Source organism: Strix uralensis, chromosome 2, assembly GCF_047716275.1.
Source record: "Strix uralensis isolate ZFMK-TIS-50842 chromosome 2, bStrUra1, whole genome shotgun sequence".
NCBI lineage: Eukaryota > Metazoa > Chordata > Aves > Strigiformes > Strigidae > Strix > Strix uralensis.
This window is the reverse complement of record NC_133973.1, coordinates 41,540,283-41,559,690: the sequence shown is the minus strand read 5'-3', so window position 1 is coordinate 41,559,690 and position 19,408 is coordinate 41,540,283. Positions and strand designations below refer to the sequence as shown.

Genomic DNA, 19,408 nt, shown 5'->3' with positions numbered 1-19,408 from the left:
TCATTGCTTGTCAGAATGGTTTCACCATAGACATCATACAAAGTAAAAGAATGCAAGAATAGGGAAATTCCACTATAAATTTTTCAGATATTGTAGTTCCTCCAGGATAAACAGGAAAGAAAAGCCAGTGTTTTTGCAATGTAGGAAGGCTTAAGTAAAGTTCTCCCAAGCTTGAGAGTGACTCTTCTCATAAAGACTGAGTCCTAAATTTTCTGATGAAAAATTAAATTAGAGATTGAGTATGATCACAAATGAATATTTATTTCCAGTATCTTTGAATGCAAGACTAGTAGGACTACCTGTATATGTAGGTGCTACACTTAATACCCATTATACACATGCTATAATACAACTGAGATGAGGTGGTTATCAGTTTTGTGGTGATGGACATGAAATACTGGCTGCAGTACTTCCAGCATCAGCCATTTTTCTTCAGGATCTTAATTGTATCCAGCATTATGAAAATTGAACTAAGTATAGATTTAGAAGGATACAAAAACTTATATTAAATTCTGGATTGTGTAGGTTCTTTGCATAGAAAGTCACTATCCTATATACTAAGAATAGAATAAAATAATACTAATAGTGTCTGAAGTAATCATTCCAAACAAAAATAATTTTTGCAGTTAAACCAAGATCAGTCCTTTTCACATTCAAACGAACAGCTGTAATGCTTTCTCTTAGCATTACCAGCATGCTGAAAATCAATTGATGATTGATTGAATAAGCAGTTTCTCAGGTGGGTTAATCCATTGCTGCTTTATATATTTGCCCCAAGGAAGAGCAATTATGAGTAATAAAGTGCAAGTCAAACGAATAAAGGATTGTTTCTGCACTTTCAGGTTGATCAGGGTAGTCACAGGTTCCTATCTTGTGAATTGTCACAGAGCTCTACATTCTTACATATGCCAGTTGTTAGGGTCTTCTATCGGGGGTCTGTTTCTTTCACATGTGGTAGCCTAAGTAAAAAAGCATCTTCCTTTACAGCAAGTTCTAAACAAGATATGATATTCTTATGTAGTGGTAGGCTATTACACTCTGCCTCTTCTCTAATACAAGGTATTTTCATGCTTTTATATAAAGTAGTATGAAGCTAGGAGATCCAGTTCCCTTGGAAATGTTACAAAATGCCCGTAATACTGAGCAGCTCAGCCATTGCTGGTTATTGGCTCATGCAGGCAAGTTACAAATGGGAGTTTCTGTTAGATTACTTTGTGGCTAAAGCGTTAAGCAGGTTTATCAGTCCAAATGGAGTTATTTCAGTATTTCCACATAGAATTCACACACACACAGAGTTCTGGAAGCTCTTTCATGTGGGTAGACAATTTTAAAGGAATTTAATTTCCTATCTGTAAAATTAATCAAGGCAATTGTGTTAAGTTAATTTCACCTATATGTATATTGCTTTCAAATAATTTTGTCTACCAAAACATTCTCTGTCAGGCAGGGTTCTGTCATGACCCCAGCGTGGACTTAATGTTATTACGGAGAAGGGAGATGCAGTTCATCTGCTCTAAGTTACCTTATCTTCTTTACTACATTTACATAGTCAGACAGTGCAATTGAAGCCTCTTGACTAGGAAAGCACTCGGAAGCCAGATGGGAAAGCATAACTAAATTTTATTTTGGTTCTGATGGTTATCACAATCTACCCTGCAAAGATAAACATAGAAATATTAAGCAGTTGTGCTTGTCTCGCTACTGTTAACTGAAGGCTTCTGTATGGATGTAAAGTATTTATTCAGCAAAAGCCACAATACATCATTCCTGCAGCACCCCAGGTTCTGTGAAAAAGATTAAATTGTCTGACACTTTGAGAAATCAAATAATACATTGTTCACGTTGAAGGAAGTGAGAGATCAGTTCTACAAAGGATGTAACTACAAAACTAACCTAATCAAAAAGATACTATAAAAGAGCTCTAATAAGGTGCTGTCTGGATTCCTCCTTATCAGAAAAACGGTAGGTGAGGTCCAGTTGTATTTCAGAATAAGAAAAACTTGGAAATGTATGAAAAATCAAGACTTCTAACTGTGGTGGTTTAGCCCCTGCCGGGGTCTGAGACCACGCGGCCGCTGCCCCTCCCCCACAAAGGGAGTGAAATACAAAGCCCCAAGACTGAAATAAGGAAAGGTTTAATACAACAGTGCAATAGCAACACAACAAACAACAACAATAACAATAACAGTAATAGTGATAGCAACGAACAGAGCAAAATAGCTACCAAATACAGCAGTTTGAAGCACGATGTACAAAACCACGAGTGCACCGCGCTCCGCGCCAGGAAAATGTGACCTGCCAGGATGTGACGTCCGCATGGTGTCTGAATAACCCGGCTAGAGCTCCCCCCCACTGCTGGGGAAACTTAACCCTATCCTGGTTAAACCAGGACACTAACTAAATTGAGAAACAGAATACAAGATAGAAGGGACATACCGAATTTACTGCTAAGTATTTGTGTAGTGTGTGCAAGGTATTCTTGCAGTGAAAATAGCTGTATGTTTGGATTGGTTGATTGGTTGGGTTTTTGGTTAGTTTTGGAGTTTTTCTTGGTTTTTGTTTTTTCTTAAATTGATTTTGTCACACTTATTTGCACTTACTGCATAGTATGGCACAGTTGGAAATGTCTTAGATTTGTAATTGATGTGTTTAGGACGTGATGGAAAAATAACAAAATACCCTGTGGGAGGTGTTCATCCTATCCTGGGCCTCACAATAACAAGATTAATTCTTTGTCCAAAAGATTTCTCAGACTTTGCTATTAACACAGATGCTAGTTACTTAGTTAAGTCCCAATGAGCACTGTTAAGAAATTGTAGTAATTTACAACTCTTCTTCAATGGTTTTTTTCAGCTGAGCATAATTTTCTTGTGCATTGTTACTGATATGCTTTGAGTGAAAAAATAATCAAAAGTGATGGTTATAATAAAACCCAGCAACTGAAAAGTTAAGAATCATGTAAACAGTAGTTACTTTTCTTTTTAAAAAAAAAAAATAGTGTTGTCAGTGCCAGAAACAAGATGTATCTTTTTTATTTTTCTCCCCCTGTAAAGGTGTAGCAGAGAAGACACAACTTCTGAAACTAAATGTTCCTGCAACCTTCATGCTTGTGGCTCTGGATGAAGGTCCAGGTCCTCCAATTAAATACCAGTATGCTGAACTGGGGAAGCTATACACTGTTGTATCACAACTGATCCGTTGTTGCAATGTGTCATCACGGATGCAGTCTTCTATCAATGGTATAATGAATTTTAAGTTTTCCTTTAATTAATTGAATATATCGGTAAATGTCTCTTGTGCATATTTAGCTATTATGTGTAAAATGTATTAGCTGGAAAAGTGTTTGCTTTCTATGTTTAGCAACTCCTTTTGTTTAAAGACAGAAATCTTTGTTGTAAACAAAACTGATTTGCTATACTAAAAAGCACAAGACCTTTCCGTCTGTTCTGTATTTTATGCTTCTTGGCTTACTCCTTAAAGATACAGGAAGACAACTGAGTAGAAAAGTAGTAGTTTGTTGATTACAGAATGGTAACGATTTTAGAATAGTTTAAGCTCGTTGTAAAGGGTTGCATAAAGATCTTTTGATTCTGAGTAGACAATAAAATAATAGATTACTTTCATGTTATCAGTACAAAAGTAATCTGTACAGGAAAAATACTATAGCAGGCTCTGAAATAGCTAATACTGCTTATCAGTAAAGAGACCTTGCACTGTGTTAGATAGCTCTTGGAAATTATTTGGTGCTTGTTCACAGTCAAGATGACAAACAGAAGCCAGGACTTTAATTTATAAAAGATAAAGAATCTGCTAGAAATTGGTCAGCCACAGTGTAAATCATTAATATCTCCAGTAGTTGAATAGAGTGCAGTTATTTTTGAGAAATGGTGACAGAATATTGGGTTATGTTGACTTTATAGCTTTTATATGTACATGTTCTATTAAGCATATTTTAGAAAACCTAATTAGGAATTTGTAGCGAAGCTATTTAATGGCAAACTCATTACAGCTTGATGTGTCAGGCTATAAAGTCAATAGGCTAGAATGTGCTATAGGAAGATTAATGAACTGAAAATTTTACTGTGCTATAATAAGCTTCAAAACCATTTGGCAATTCTGATTTGGTTTTGTTTTCAGTGCATTATTTGAGACTTACACTGAACATATATTCTACCTAAGAAAAATAATTGTATATTCACTGTATTCATAATGTTGTACTAAAAAAAATTACTTTGTATGTACATTACTCTGACTACCAATTACGATTACTATTTGCAGAGTAACGTTATTTTTTGCTTTAGCATATTAAGCTAGAAAAGTTCTCCCTTGGACTTCGGGGCATCTTCAAACATTATTTCAAAACACCGCTAAATTTAGAAATACCAGGAACAAATCAACAGTCTTTCCTTACACAAAATGAAGCTTACTAAATAAGATACATTAATTTTTATTCTTTCAAGAGTGTATTACTTCTCTCTACACTCTAGAGTCTCAGGCAGGACTGTTCTGACATAGATATTCCTCTGAACCCTTTCCCATTGCCTAGTGAAGTAAATAGACCTTGTGTCCTGAAATACGATAGATTTGGGCTGTGTTACACAAGCAGTGAAGCAGATAAATTCAGGAGATAAGAGGATTTCACTGAGGAAACTCTCAGTAATTTCTCCTCTTGCATATGAACATGTCTCCAGCTGTTCTGATTGTCACTGCATAATCTTATCTGAGAGGGAGAAGTAGCTCTCTAAGGCAGCAAGTGTCAAGCTTCACAATCAGAAAATTTAGTTATTTCATACCATAGTATTTTTCAGAGAAAATCAACTGTTAGGGAGGGGTTGGGTTTTTTCTCCATCTGTTGTTTTTTGATGAGTTACACCAGTATATATTGTTGTGTCTGCACTGAAAGTACTTCACTACCTTTTCATCTGTAATAACTGTTTGTTCTAGGTAATCCCCCACTTGCCAACCCTTATGGCGATCCTAATTTGTCTCAACCTATAATGGCACTTCAGCAGAACGTAGCAGACATTTTGTTTGTGAGAACTAGTTATGTGAAGAAAATTATTGAAGATTGCAGCAACTCTGAAGAGACCATCAAGTTGCTTCGTTTCTGCTGTTGGGAGAATCCTCAGTTCTCTTCCACTGTCCTCAGTGAACTTCTTTGGCAGGTAAAAATAAAAACCTTAGGAGAAGGGCAGGAATATGAATGTTTATGATGCAAGATTCTGTATTTATGTATAGGAATGTTGTATTAAATACTGAACAGGTGCTTGATAGATAAACTTGCCTTAAGATGGCATCCTTTGTCAGTATTTACACTTAGGTCTATACATAATGTTAGAGTACTACAAGAAGTCATTTTGTGAGTTTAGCAACGTATTCGACCTTTCGTGAGTTGGGAATGCTGTGTTAAGAATGAAAGTAAGTAGACTGAGGTGGTCTTTATGTATTGCAAGAGCATTTCCTAAAGCTTTTCTATTGTTATCCATAAAAGAACTGCTTACATTGCATGGAAGTTAGATTCGTTTTCTAAGATCTCCCTTGTATGTATTTTGAGTGTGTTCCTAAGGTTCTTTTAGACAAGTCTGCAGAACGTACTTGGCTTCAGACTCATGAAAGGTTCTTTGGGACGGTCTTGTTTTTCCTTTCTAATCTCTGTAAGGATAGTCACTCTTTTGCATTCAAAAAAATTTTTTTTTTACTTCTGTTAGCTCATCTTTATAGTCACCCCCCCTTTTTTTTTTCCATGTAAGCATCACTTTTTTCTATGTCCTTTTGTTTGGCCCTTGAAAGAATCATAATAAAAATCACTTTACTGATACTTTGTTAGCCATGTATTTTACATTTTAGGATAACCTTTGAAGATGAGCTTTGAATGTACTGTCTAAAAGTAGCAGTATCAGTGAAAAATACCATTTTCTAATTTTACTTTTCTAAAGGTATTTTTTCAAGGTAGCTCTTCAGCATCTCATGCTTGGGGCTTCAGATCAGTTGTGTTAGAAACTCATGAGGAAATGTTTTGTCCTTTACAAAATCTACTATATAAACAAAACAAAAACCCGTGAAACCACAACCCCCAGAAAACCCCAGCACAATCAACATTTTTTTAAAAAAAACCTTGTGCATTGTATCTTGAAATATCCTTTAAATGACAGTAGATGTAACTTCAAATCAATTGTGTTCTTCTATTGCACTATGTAATCTGCATGCTTCAAGGAATACTTTCTTATGTTCTCTGCATTTTAACTTTTTAAGGTTGCATATTCATATACATACGAGCTTCGACCTTATTTGGATCTGCTTCTGCAAATCCTATTAATTGAGGACTCTTGGCAAACTCACAGGTTAGTATTTACCTATCTTTTTATAATTCAGGATTATTATGTTTTTTACAGCTTGTTTTCCCAGGGGTTCTATTGCTAATCCTTTCATGAGGTTTGCTTTAAATATATATTAAATCAAAATACAGGAATAAAGCATTTTTTTCCCACTTCTATCTCAGTTTTTGAGGTAAATCTACAATTTTTCACCTTGACTTCCCTTACCATTGAGAAATTTGCGACTTAGTCCTGTAAACCCAAGATTTTTTGCATACAAGAGAATGTGACATTTAGGCTAAACTTTTTGGTATTTACTGTGAGGTGCTTAGATTGATTCTTAGTAAGACCAGGCTATCATTGGACTCTGTTGAATGAGGTGTTTCCAAGAAGCATGTCAGTTGTAGTCGTGATACCAAGACATGCATAAAGTGTGAACTTGGGAGAAAAGTGTGATCGCATTTCAAGATAATTTTAACTTCAATATATTAAATATCCAGTTTCAAACCTAATTTTTATATGTCTACAGAATAAGGCTTTTGAAAGTGGAGATTAAAAACATGTAATTATTGCAAATACTGACTATTTGCAAGAATAGTCAATTTTTCAGAAATTTTATGTAGTAGTAATAGGTGAGGTAACACAAAATATGTCGTCAGCATGCTACCTCTCAATATTTCAAAATGTTGCTGTTTCATAGTAAGTGACTGTAGGTAGTACTGGATGTACTAAATCATTTGCAACCATGTCTCGAACAACATTTAAAATACTTTGAGTAAGAGCACACTTGCTGTGTGCAGTATGGGTATTGGAGTGAACTCGTGTACTTAACCTGTAGAAATAGCCTGCGCTCTTCGGATTTTATCAGTTGTCTAGCCTTACTTTAGGAGATATTGTAAGAGGAGATGGTGGTCTGGCTTAACCACACTCCAAAACATGACGACTTGAGTTGGAGGGATTTCTTCATTTTTTTTAATAGGAATTACAGCTTAAGTAAAGCATGAGAATATCCTTTATACATTGGGTTTTTGGTTTTGCATACATATGTGATGCATATATAATGCAGTTTGTTTGTATTTTCTTCCTGATAAGCAAATACTTCCATAAGATGTCTTCTAAGTCTGCAGAATGCTGGAGGATGGGCATACTGTGGTAGACGTGAAGTAAAAGAATATATTTTAGGGTGGAAACGCAGATGAGAAATCATGGAAGTGGTTGTTTGGGATAGTGCTGTGTTTGAAATATTGGGCTGTGAAGGAGGTTGAATGTTGTAGAATTGCTTTCACTGTACTTGGAGATGTACACCACTTCATGTTCAAGATTGCAGTGTCAGGAATAGCGGTGTTTGTTGGAATTGTGTTAGGCTTCAGCAGAGGGGTACTAAGTGTCCAGCTGCAGTCATCCTCTGGTTTCTTGCAGCACCTTCTGGCAGTAGCTTGAAGTACTGGTCTCTGTCCTGTCTTGGTTTTGCTGTGATAATTACAGTTGCAATGATCTTTGTCTTCTCTTTTTTAAAAAAACAAAAAAACCAAAACCCAAATAGCGTAACTGTCCATAGTAAATGGTAATATCTTCAAACTTTTAGAAAACAAACATCATCTGATCTCAAGACAGTGTGCATCCTTCAGTGCTCCTTGTATTCTTGTGCTATGAGATGGCTGCTGCTGTTCTTCAGCATCAGACCTGCTCATAAATTTCTCTTGATTTGACAAGTTCAAGTGCCAAGTTTGGGGTAATGGTGTTACAAGTACCATTAAGTTAAATCAGCTGAAGTAAAGCTCATCATCACTTTGCAGATGGAGCCTAGGTTGCCAGCTGCCTGGAGTCTGTTTGCTGACTGTTGCCAGGGCTGTAAGGAAGGAGGGCAATTGCTTTTCCTACAATAGGTGTAGCTCTTGAAGACGTCAGTGTAGGTTCTGTGCCCTCTTCTGACTTTTTTTTTTCAAAGCGAAAAGTGTGTCAATTCTCAGTCCTTGCACAGTTTCAGGGTGGCAGTTAATTCCTCTACCCCTTGTTTGAGAGCAGAAGGCACAGAAAGTGGGCTTAGTTCCAGAGAATGCCCAAGTCCCTTATCCCCATGCACAAATAGGTACCCTTCGTTACTCTTCAGAGGAACTGCACCTAAAAGAATGTATCTTTGAGAAGCATAACTGTAACGTAAGTAACCATGCTATTAAGAATTAACTGTTCCAATTCTGTAAGGACCTATTGGGTTAACAGGTCTATTTTGTAAATGTAGTTGATTTTAAAACCAAGTAATAAAAATTAGCCAGTTAAAGTTGTTTGCTGTGATTAGAATTAATGATACTTACATGGTTTATATATCTCATTCAGAGAGTTTAAATATTACCAAGCATGCTAAAATTATAAGTTACATATATGATGTGTCCAAGTTAGTTTTCTGATTTAAAAAAAACCTCTTCACTAAACCCAGAAGTCAGAATATGAGCTATCCCTTCTATAATTACATTGTAAGTGAAGCCTTAATTCAAATACTGAAATTCTGACACTTGAAGTATTGGGTTTTGGTTGTTTTTTGTTTGTTTTCTTTTTTTTGTAGGATTCACAATGCACTTAAGGGAATCCCGGATGACAGGGATGGACTATTTGACACCATTCAGCGCTCTAAGAATCATTATCAGAAAAGAGCTTACCAGTGTATAAAGTGCATGGTAGCTTTATTCAGCAACTGTCCTGTAGCCTACCAGATCCTTCAGGTGATACCTTTTATTTTGTTTCTTGCTGCTTTTTTTCCAGTTCTGAAAAAAAAAACAAAAAAAAACAAAAACCCCAAACACAAATAAACCACCATTATTCAGTTTTCATCACGTTGGTGAAATTACAACTTCCAAGTACAACTCATTTGAACCTTCCTATATCAGCTCTTCAATATATGGGATTGAGAGCAATTTGGTTAAACTTGCACTCATGATTCTGTGATGCAGCTGCAAATCCACAGACTTCATTTCAAATTTGAAGTTCTTTGTGCAAAAAAGAATATTTCAGGGAGTCTTTTAAACAGCGTATATGTTGGTAATCTGTTCTCTGATAGCTGATGTATTGGTAGCTGAAAATATTTCTATTTTGAAGAAAATAATTCTGAACTGTTAATTTTCCATGTGCAGAGCAATGGAGATTTGAAGAGAAAATGGACCTGGGCAGTAGAATGGCTTGGAGACGAGCTTGAGCGTAGACCATACACTGGCAATCCCCAATACACCTATAATAATTGGTCTCCACCAATACAAAGCAATGAAACATCAAATGGCTACTTCCTAGAGAGATCACACAGTGCTAGAATGACTCTTGCAAAAGCTTGTGAACTCTGCCCAGAGGAGGTAAAGAATTAATTTGACTTCTGGTAAAAAATTTGAGTAAAGTGCTTGTGTAAATAATTAACCTTAGCAACAGTCTCCGGTCATTATAGAGGTAACACATTTTATAAATCTCTGCTTTTGTTGGCTTCAGTTACATACTCCTGTGCATTTTTGCACTTTTATTACTGTTTCTGTGGACATCTGTCACTTAAAGAATTGGCAGTATAGAACTGAAATTGACCATTTAAAGTAGATTGTAAATGGGTCTGTTTTTCCAATAATACATGGATGGTGGGAAATTTTATGTAGTACAGTACAAGTTATGGGTGACAGAGTGGAGTAGAATTTTTTTCCGGGCATGACTGAAACAATCACTTGCATGTAGAATTGGTTCTGGATAGAATAATTGTAATATGTTTTACCTAAGTAAATTAAATGCTTTTTCAAACTTTAGGAACCAGATGATCCTGATGCCCCAGATGAACATGAGTCTTCTCCACCTGAAGATGCTCCACTGTATCCCCATTCACCTGGTTCCCAGTATCAACAGGTAAAAGCTCAGAGTTGAACCATTTATTCGGAGTTCCAGGTTAGCTTTTTTTAGCATTTATGGTGACTTAAATTATAGTAATTTAACCAGAGGCATGTTATTGTCACATATCACACTCGGAGGAATAAAGATAAAGATGTACCTCCATTTTGCCAGGAACAGTTTCACCATCAGAGTTTCAGGTGAGAATTGTAATGTTATCAGATCAGGGATTAATCATCCATAGAAAGAGCAGGGGTACAGATGTCATCACAGTCTAGTGTATACTGAATTTGATTCTGTCGTCTTTGTTGACATTGATAATATTTTGTGGGTTGCTTTCTTGTTTTTAAATACAAAATCAAGCCTCAAGGCCTGAATTTCAGTTTTGGTAATTGGAAGGCTTTCAGAAAAACACAGATGGCTTTGTTACGTATAATTTGTGCTGTGAATGCTGATCTCTAAATCTTAAGTACGTACAAAATCTAAATCTGTTCTTATGTCAAATGACTGCTTTGTTAATACCTTTCAGTGGAAAGCCAGATCTGAAAGAAATCATAACCAGGTTTTTTATTGAATTGACTAAAGTAGTCGAACCCCCACTTAGTTGCCATTTTTTGTTCCAATTAATTTTATATATTCCAAATCTGCTAATTTAATTTCCTTTCCTGCCCAAACCCGTTTTCCCTCCATCTTGCTTTCCTTACTTGATGTTCTCAGCAGAGCAGTTGGTAAGTCATGCAGATCTTCCCAGTCCTTTCTGAGCTCCTGAGTTCAGGCACATACCGTAACCTCACCATTACCCGTGTGATGTGTTCACTTTCTTGCAAGAGATGGCATTTCTCACTAACACACACAATCCTCATACTCCTAGTTTCTCCACAGTTGGCTGAACTCTGCAAAGCAGTAGATAGATGAGATGTTTTCATTTGCCAGATGTGTGTATGACTTTAAATTGAGGCAGAGCATCTGCAGAAAACTACTGGTCTAGATTTCATTCAGTTCTGTAACATTAAAGTTTTCCCTCTTAAAAGTTAAAGTATGCTGCGTAAATACAGGTGTGCTTTTTCCATTGTCTTAGGAAAAAAATTGAAGCTGGTTTAATCTGTTGATGAAATGTGTGCACTGTTTAATGTCCGCAGCACAGAGGCAGCCTCTTTTCGTCTCCTTTTTTTTTCTTGCTGCTTTTGCTTTGCATGTAACTGTTTGTTATTCAAAAGTTGGGATTACTATTTCAACTAAACCTTTTATCTTTACAAATTGAAAGTTTATCTTCTGTGTAAGTTAAAAAGGTAAGTGAAAGATGTGATTCAGAGGAATGAAGAAACTGTGATGTGTCTTTATACAGATGTTACTACACGAGAAGTTCAGTGTGCTTGAGGACACTTTTCAATAGTCTGAATGTAAAGGGGAAAAAAGCAAGTAACTAGTCAGGAAACAGCCCACAAGTTTAATGTCCCTTTAAAATGTTTATGTTTTATTACAGAATAACCACGTGCATGGACAGCCATATACAGGCCCGGCAGCACATCATATGAACAACCCTCAGCGAACTGGCCAACGAGCACAAGAAAATTATGAAGGCAGTGAAGAAGTTTCCCCGCCTCAGACAAAAGATTAGTGAAATGCACATAATCAATTAACTTGCTCCATCAAGACTGTGCACCCAGGCCTTACAGTCCAACCTTTCTCTGTGTCTGGCTAATATTTAAAACTAGAAAAACTATTCCTAATCAACATGGAGTGGAGAGTCTATTCACTGTCTTATCTGCAGAAAATTGCTGTCAATATATAACCCGCCTGCAGTGGAAAGTGTATAGTGTTTTGTAATAAATGGCCTGATGCTAATGTGTAAATGGCAAAGGTGTATATAGTATATTAATGTTTGACTGTTAATTCTTGAGCAAGAAACATTTTTTTTTGTCTTGATGAGACTCACAGATCTACAAAAACAAAAAAATAATTTCTTGATATATCTGCTGCGCTCTGCAACCAGTGTTGCCTGCCTCATGGCAGTCGGATCAACTCCTCTATGAAAAAGCCTATCCATGTCAACCACAAAAATAGTTTCATGTTAATTCTTTGCCACTGGAGTCGATTTTACTATGAGCAACGTAATGGCTGGTAACCTTTTAATTATTTGGTTGATGTGGAAAATTGGTGATGTAACATTGTTTCTAGATCTTTTTTCATTGCCTTTTTCATTCTGGTATTAGGTTAATCACTTTGAAGCTATAGTTATGCTGTAACATTTAGCATGGCTTCACACCAATTTAGTGTAGCCAATGAGGGGGAAAAAAAAGTGACAGCAGTTGTCCCAATGTGACAACTGTATTGCTCAGAACTTTTTCTTCTTACACCTAGACTATAAAATGGGGAGGGAAAATGTGACAAACAAGTGGTTTTCAGTTTCACATATGTTCCTCACATCTGATGTTTGACAGTTCTGTCTCTGGGTGGGATAAAGAACACTTAGTTTTCAGTAATAGGAATTTAAAAGATTTAAAACAAATATGCAAAAATTTGCTATGCCAGGATGCCTGGAGCATAATAGACTGTATTTGGTGTGCTTGTTTTGTTTCTTTGGTAGAGCTTATTAGATAAACTTCTAACACTTTCCTTCTACTGCATCCCAGTGAAGTGGAAGTCAACAAAATCACACAGTACTTGTGAGTGCCACTGCACCAAGTTAACTTGCTGGTTTTCTGCTCGTTCACAGTTCTACTTGAAAGCAAGAATTGTCTTAGCTCTTTACCCATTATACAGGAAATCTTAACATTAGAAGCAGGGTTTAATTATAAAAGAAACTACTGGTTAGTCAAATACAATTCTGAGGTATCTCTATTCCAGAATAAACATTTGTTTAAAGACTTCAAGAAACGCATCAGTAAATACTGTATTTAAATGAAAATTGGTAACTTGAATGTGTGTAATTTTTTTGGAACCTGTCTAAAAACCAAATACCCCTGCAAAACAGATACAGCCCACCCTATACTATTTAAATATTTTGCTGTTTTATTTTATAGAAATTATTTTGCTGAATTCACAAATAGAATTTGATTTAAGAAGAATGTTTTGTCCTGTGGTGTGTGTTGTTTTGGGTTGTTTTTTTTTTTTTAATGGACTGCACAGAAAGGTGAATTCTGTGCAGTGGCACTATGCTGAATTCTGGAACAACAGTCACATTGAGATTCTGTGCACAAAAAAATTTGGCCCTTAAGAATAAAATAATCAGGACAATTACACTGTAAAAGTTTCTTAATGTGATTTATCTTGTACTTTTTGTATGTTTTTATATATACATATATATATTTAATGAGCACAAGCTTGATGGTGTTTTTTACAAATAAGTTGATAGAAACAAAGCTGCTTATCAAATTAAAGGTCTGTAGTTTTGAAATGAACAAAGGAAAATCCAGTCGCAAGTGCATTCTTATGCATTTAGTATAATAAGGAAGGAACGCAGAAGATTTTTGAATACGCTGTGTAGCAATGATCATTTTTATGCTTCCATGTTTTCCCTAGTGCTCAAGTTTAATTCAGATTTTTTTCATAGTTTTTTAGTAATACCAATTTATCTGGACTTAGTAAATTTGGATGAAGTGTTCCCATCTGTGTTTGGGAATGCTTGTTGGAAGTTTTAACTCAGAAATTCTACCCTGAGTACTCAAGTTGAAATAGTTCATATTTATTTGGAACAGTAATTGTTAAACAAGCTATCTCAGAGGCGATTATTATGTGTTTTTTACTATATAGGTAAAATATATAATGTGCTAGTTCAGCCTTGCCAAATGTGTTTGGTTTTAATAGTGCAATGATTGTAGAGGCATGTCAAACCTGTGACACTTTAAGGCCCTGACTCTCTTCAGTCATATGTGCCCCTGTCCCTGAATTGAGAATGACTGCCATGGCAGTTGTTTTTCAGGTGGCAAATTGAGAATATTGTGCATCTTTGACTTTGAAGAAGGATAGCCTGTATTGTTTGTTGCAGCTGCTGCTTTAAACAGATAGCTACAGTAAAAGATGCAATGTTTTCTTTACTCTGGGCAAAACAGTTTTGAATTGTGCTTAACAAATATTGTACAAGCAAAAAGTTTCATATGCATGTTACTGTCACAGCATTTTGGCAATGTTCATTTTCAGGCGATACACAGTACCTCATTGTTGATGGCACACTTTAAAATAGTAGTCCTCAAAGTGCCTAAAGATTTAATTCCCCCGTCACTAATTTCAGTCCTGTTTTCTGTTTAGAACAGTTACTAGGGAATCTCTGGTCTTCCATAAAATGAGCCAATAAATAGTAAAGCAATTGCTCGTGTTCCTGACAATGTAACATCAAATATGTAGAAATTGAAAATTCATAGGTGATGTTATATGGTGGTTAATGTGTAGTTTGACCTAGGGGGAAATCTATAACCTCTACTACGCAGAATTTCTCCCTCGTGCATTTGGATTGTGGTTGTTTAGTGACTAAAATAAGCTTTTAACACTTGCTACTGTTAGTGTTAAAAAGTCAGTACAGCCATATATAAAAGGAATTCAGTTACTATTTGTGTATCAGTAAATGTACTAAGTTTTGGTCAGAGTTGGTCACCTACACCTGTGTTGTCCTGTTGACAACAATGAGATTGGACAGGGTTCAGTCAAAGCTTATTTGCTGTGTAGAACCTGATTTTGTGGTGATGCACAAGCAGAAAAGGACTCTGCTTGACTTGGGATTTTTCAGATTTTTTTCCCTGCTGACTACCAGCTCTGAAAATTTAAGTTCTCTATTTTTAAAGCTAGTGTATCTTGCTGAAATCAAACCAGAAGGAAATGAAATTCCACAATGACATTTCTTTTTTTTTTCAGAATGAACTTTTACTTTAGATGACATGAGAAAATTGTGTTACAGCAATTGCTGTTATGCCTTTTCAGCCACTTTGTTGTGCCTAGCTGTGTGTTTTAGCATATGTATCATGAAGAAGCACTTACAGTTCCAAAACTTTCTATATATTTCTTAAGTTCCAGAAGAAAACGAGATCAGCCATTCTTCCAAAGCTAAAATGGGCAAAAGTTGGCTGCTGTAGCAATTTACTTCATTTTTTGTTCAAAAAATTTTGTCTACCTCCGAGTCTTTTGCCAGAAATGAATAGGCTGATAAACTATGGCAAGGCAAAGTGGCTCAACATTGTTGGCATGTGTTTCAGTTACTAGGCGTTGCAGTGAGGCTTTCAGTGCAATGAATTTAACTTCAAATGAAAGTTAAAGACAAACTATATAAATTAGAGGAAGAAGTGGCATGTTAGGAAATTTGCAGAGTAACCAATTAGATGTTTAAATATCTTAGTTAAACTTTGTTAGTCCACACTTGCAAATCCACACTGAAAACAGATTCCCTTTCAGATGAAAGACACACCTTAATTTTTGGGAGGGTGAGATGCTGATGCTGACCTCGCATTTCTTAAGACAGGTGTGGGAGTTTCCCGTTTGTGGCCCTGCTCCAGCACAGTGTAATCAGGACAACAATAATGTTGGCTCCCCCTCTCTTACCTCCTGTGCTCTCCATGTTTCGATACTGCTTTTCTCAGAGCCAATGAGGTCTTTGGAATAAAGTCTAAACCTGCCTTTTACGTAGAGCAGGAACAAGGCTTTCTGGGGGAGGAACTGTCTTGTAAATACTGCATGCTGCACAGTGGTACTACAGTAAACAGAAAGCAAGGTGAAAGAAACCCAGCTACATCCTTCTGTGTGATTTCTGTTCCTCTTGCAAGTGGCCTCCTGAGGAAGGTGACAGCAAACAGCTCTTTAAAGCTCAGTGCATTTCCTGCGAGTCTATGCTAGTGCAGTAAAGATCACTGTGCAGCTGCAGCAGAAGCAACACACCCTGTATATGCCCTCCATACAGTTCCAGGGTGTTCATTACACAGTTCTTTCTGTTGGTCTTTGGGGATTGTCATGTTAATACATTAATTTACACACCTGCCATTACAGACTAGACAGCTCTACTGAACTAGAAGGGCTTTAACCCAATCTGAGCACTGTCATTTTTTACACTATAACTTCTTAAGGTTCGTACTGTAAATGTCCTTTTATTTCTCAAGTATAAAAATTTCCCTTGGATTAACTGTTTTAGAATGTCAAATAGCCAGTCTTTTGTCCTTTTTTCTACAAGAGCAAGTGTTCAGTCCTGCCCCTGCAGTGTCTGTTATGGTAGGCTGTTCGCAGAAGTGTGTTGACATAGATTCCAGCACTTGAATTCTGAGATCCTCATCCTGTAATCTGATATTCCAATGCAAGCTGTGGTGGATTCGTGGATTTCAACGGAATTTGTTTGAGTCCTGTTGATTTCAGCACCGTAAGAGTTGAAGATGGTGATGTGTTGCAGGGGTCAAGCCAGATAAGTCAGTGGGTGGCACAAAAGACAGCTCTCTTACTTGCTTTATTTACACTTGCAGACAATTAAATCAAAACAGGCGTGGGAGAACCAGTTTCTGAAGGCGAAAAACACTCCTGATTAAGGGCTAACTTTTCATCAGATTTTGAATACCCAACTCTGTATTTTTTAGCTTTAGAATTCCTTAAAGCCACTTTTGATAACAGAACTGACCTACAGGCTGTTTCCTTGGAAGAATTTAATATAGCCTTAATTGCATCAGCACAATTCTGAAATGACAGTGTCATTCTTCAGTGGTCAAAATAACGTGCAAATGTCTTTAACATAGTTTTTAACAATGAGCTAACAGTAAATAATGAAAATAGGAGAAAAAAGGAAACCGGTTCTATGAATTCATCCAAAATCTAACGACAGAAAAACATGCAATGTCTGATAATGTTTTTTTTTTATTTTTAATGCTATTCCAGTAACTTGGTTTATATTGCCCTAAGCAGAGTCAGCTGTGTAGTTTGCAGCTTCCCGATGCATTTGCAGTTATGTCCCCTTTAGCACTTCCCAGAGCAAAATCTTTAAATGTATGTTTTTCCTATCTAAGCCAGTTCCCTAACCCACGTTTGTAATTTCATTGTCGTGATGTGCTGTTTCTGTTTTCGTGAAGTGACCAGGACTGGATGAATGCTTTCCAAGTGTGGTTTCACCTGAGCCATTAAGCAAGCAGTTATATTCCTTTTCTGTAATGATACCTCTTGTGGATGCAGCTTATAAAGGTATTGGCCTTTTTTGTAGCTTTATTTATTGAAATGCTGCTCAGTTCTTGTCCATCACTCCTAAATTCCTGTCCATCATTTCTTACGATTCTTTCTTACTGATTTTCTCACTCTGGATTGCCAGGATCATTTTCTATTTAATATTTTTGTATTTTCTTGGAATCAAATCCCTTCACTTGCCATGATGGTTTTTAATCTCTTTTTCTACCTACACTTGCTGTTCTGCTGTTAGCTGCTACAAAAGAACCATGTTTTCCAGGCAGCCTAGTTCTCCAAACTGGAGCCTTTTACAGTGCAGTAGCAGCAGCCATGGCCTTGACCAGGTGGGCTTTGTCATTTCTTAAATCTTCTCGGAATTTATGTGGGATATGAAAGCTTCATGCTACTGAGGGCAGTCTTGAATTCAAATAGCTTGTAGCTTACTGGGTTTTGTTTGGGTCGGCTTTGGACTTTTCTGCTTCATTTTCTATCTTGAACAGTTAGTTTCTATAGGTGAATGAAAGTGGTAGGTGTCGCTGGAATATACTTTGGAAAAGAAGGCTGATTGAAAACTTGGACACTTAATATACTTGATTGTATATCTGGTAGGTGCTTTAGAGTCCTTAGAAAGTCTTCTGGAAACAAATTCAAAAGCTTAGAAACACAAAGACTAGGTCTTCAAGATATAATACTACTCACAAATGCCTGTTCTGCTGTGTGATTTAAGAACAGGTGAAATAGCAGAAATGGAAATATTTCACTGCAGGAGGGAGAGGTCATACTATGTGAAATCCTGTGGGAGCTGGAAATGCTGAGCGTGCTTTGCCTGTGCTCACACCACTGGTAGCAGCCAAGTGTGAGCCCTCCTGGTGTGAACTTTTCTGAACCACAGGCATCCCCAGGCACTGAAGAATTGATTTCTAGTGGGAAGTTAAGATTAAGTAGTGTATAAAGCATTTTCTATTTTTTTTTTCTCTAAGATCTGTACTGAGTTGAATCCTCTGAGCAAATAAAGACAGGGAGTGGGCTGAGCGAGAGGCTTTGCGAGCTTGTTCTGTTAATACTTTCTACCTCTTGACATCCATTGCCGAGCCACTGCAAGCGGATACGCTGGTAAGTGGCTTCAGCAGCTTCTTCTGGGTCAGGCGGATATGGGTGCAGAAATACCTGGTCAGGCTGTCTGCTGGGCAGGCACAGGGCAGCCCCTGCCTCCCCTGGGGATGTTTGAAATAGTTTGAATCACGACTCCCAAGAGTAGGTATGTATGTATCAAAATGAAGGAACTGGCATTTTTCAGGTGGCACCATGTGAACTCACAAACACTTCTCAGTCTTGTGCTACCTCCTTACCCATGTGAAGTAGCATAAAATCCTTTCGCAACTGATGGTCAAATAATGCAACCGCAGGGAGGTATATCGGTTTCTAGCTATGTTGATATGGTGAGGGTTTGGAAAGGGAGAGATGTCAGAATGTGAAAAGCCAGTATTCTGCAGGTCAACCCAAGCATTTAGAAAGAAATGTTTCTGATTGCTACCATGGTTGTGTGTAAGACTGAAATGCTGAAAGAGAACTGTGTAACCCTCCCACTCCGAGTCTGAGAGAGACCTGGCACTGGCTTTCTGAACGCTTCTGCAACCTGAACCAAAAAACTGCTGTGGGAATGTAGACTTACCATATAGCTGTGGAAGAAAACTTCAATCGTGTCACTTCTCTCGGTCTTCAGAGCAGTCAACATGATTTTGATGTAGGTTTTAGATAATGTATATATAAATCTGATTGAAGTACCAACAGCGAACCATAAATAAAATGTGGACTTAACTGAAGAATGGGCTAGTGGAGGACTCTTGTGTTGAATTTATTAAAATACGATACAACAAAGTTGATGGAAGAAAGAGACTTGCTGTGGTGAAGACAGGGAAATAAAGCTGGGGTGTCCTCAATTCGGGGAAGGTAGCCAGGTTCACTGTTGGTTTTGAATCTTATTATAGCACGTAAGGACGGACTCGATTGCGCTGTAGTCGCTGGAGCAGAGTTGGCTGGATGGGACCGTTCCTGGGGCTCACTCCACCTTCACGCCTGCTGAGGGCCAAAGGCTTCTGTAACTGTGCTTTGCCTCTCCTCACTCC

General features: G+C 37.1%; 1 protein-coding gene across 5 annotated transcripts in view; it reads left to right on the top strand.

The window, feature by feature from the left end:
- USP9X (ubiquitin specific peptidase 9 X-linked) overlaps positions 1–13,413 on the top strand; it is a 107,746-nt gene extending 94,333 nt beyond the window's left edge. For all 5 annotated transcript variants that reach the window (XM_074858522.1, XM_074858517.1, XM_074858518.1 and 2 more), the window contains 7 exons: positions 3,054–3,239; positions 4,945–5,165; positions 6,253–6,341; positions 8,875–9,031; positions 9,440–9,652; positions 10,086–10,181; positions 11,647–13,413. In XM_074858522.1, the coding sequence (XP_074714623.1) occupies positions 3,054–3,239; positions 4,945–5,165; positions 6,253–6,341; positions 8,875–9,031; positions 9,440–9,652; positions 10,086–10,181; positions 11,647–11,781 (1,097 nt within the window). In that variant the 3' untranslated portion in view covers positions 11,782–13,413. The remainder of the gene's footprint in view (positions 1–3,053; positions 3,240–4,944; positions 5,166–6,252; positions 6,342–8,874; positions 9,032–9,439; positions 9,653–10,085; positions 10,182–11,646) is intronic.
- The last annotated feature ends 5,995 nt before the right edge of the window (positions 13,414–19,408 follow it).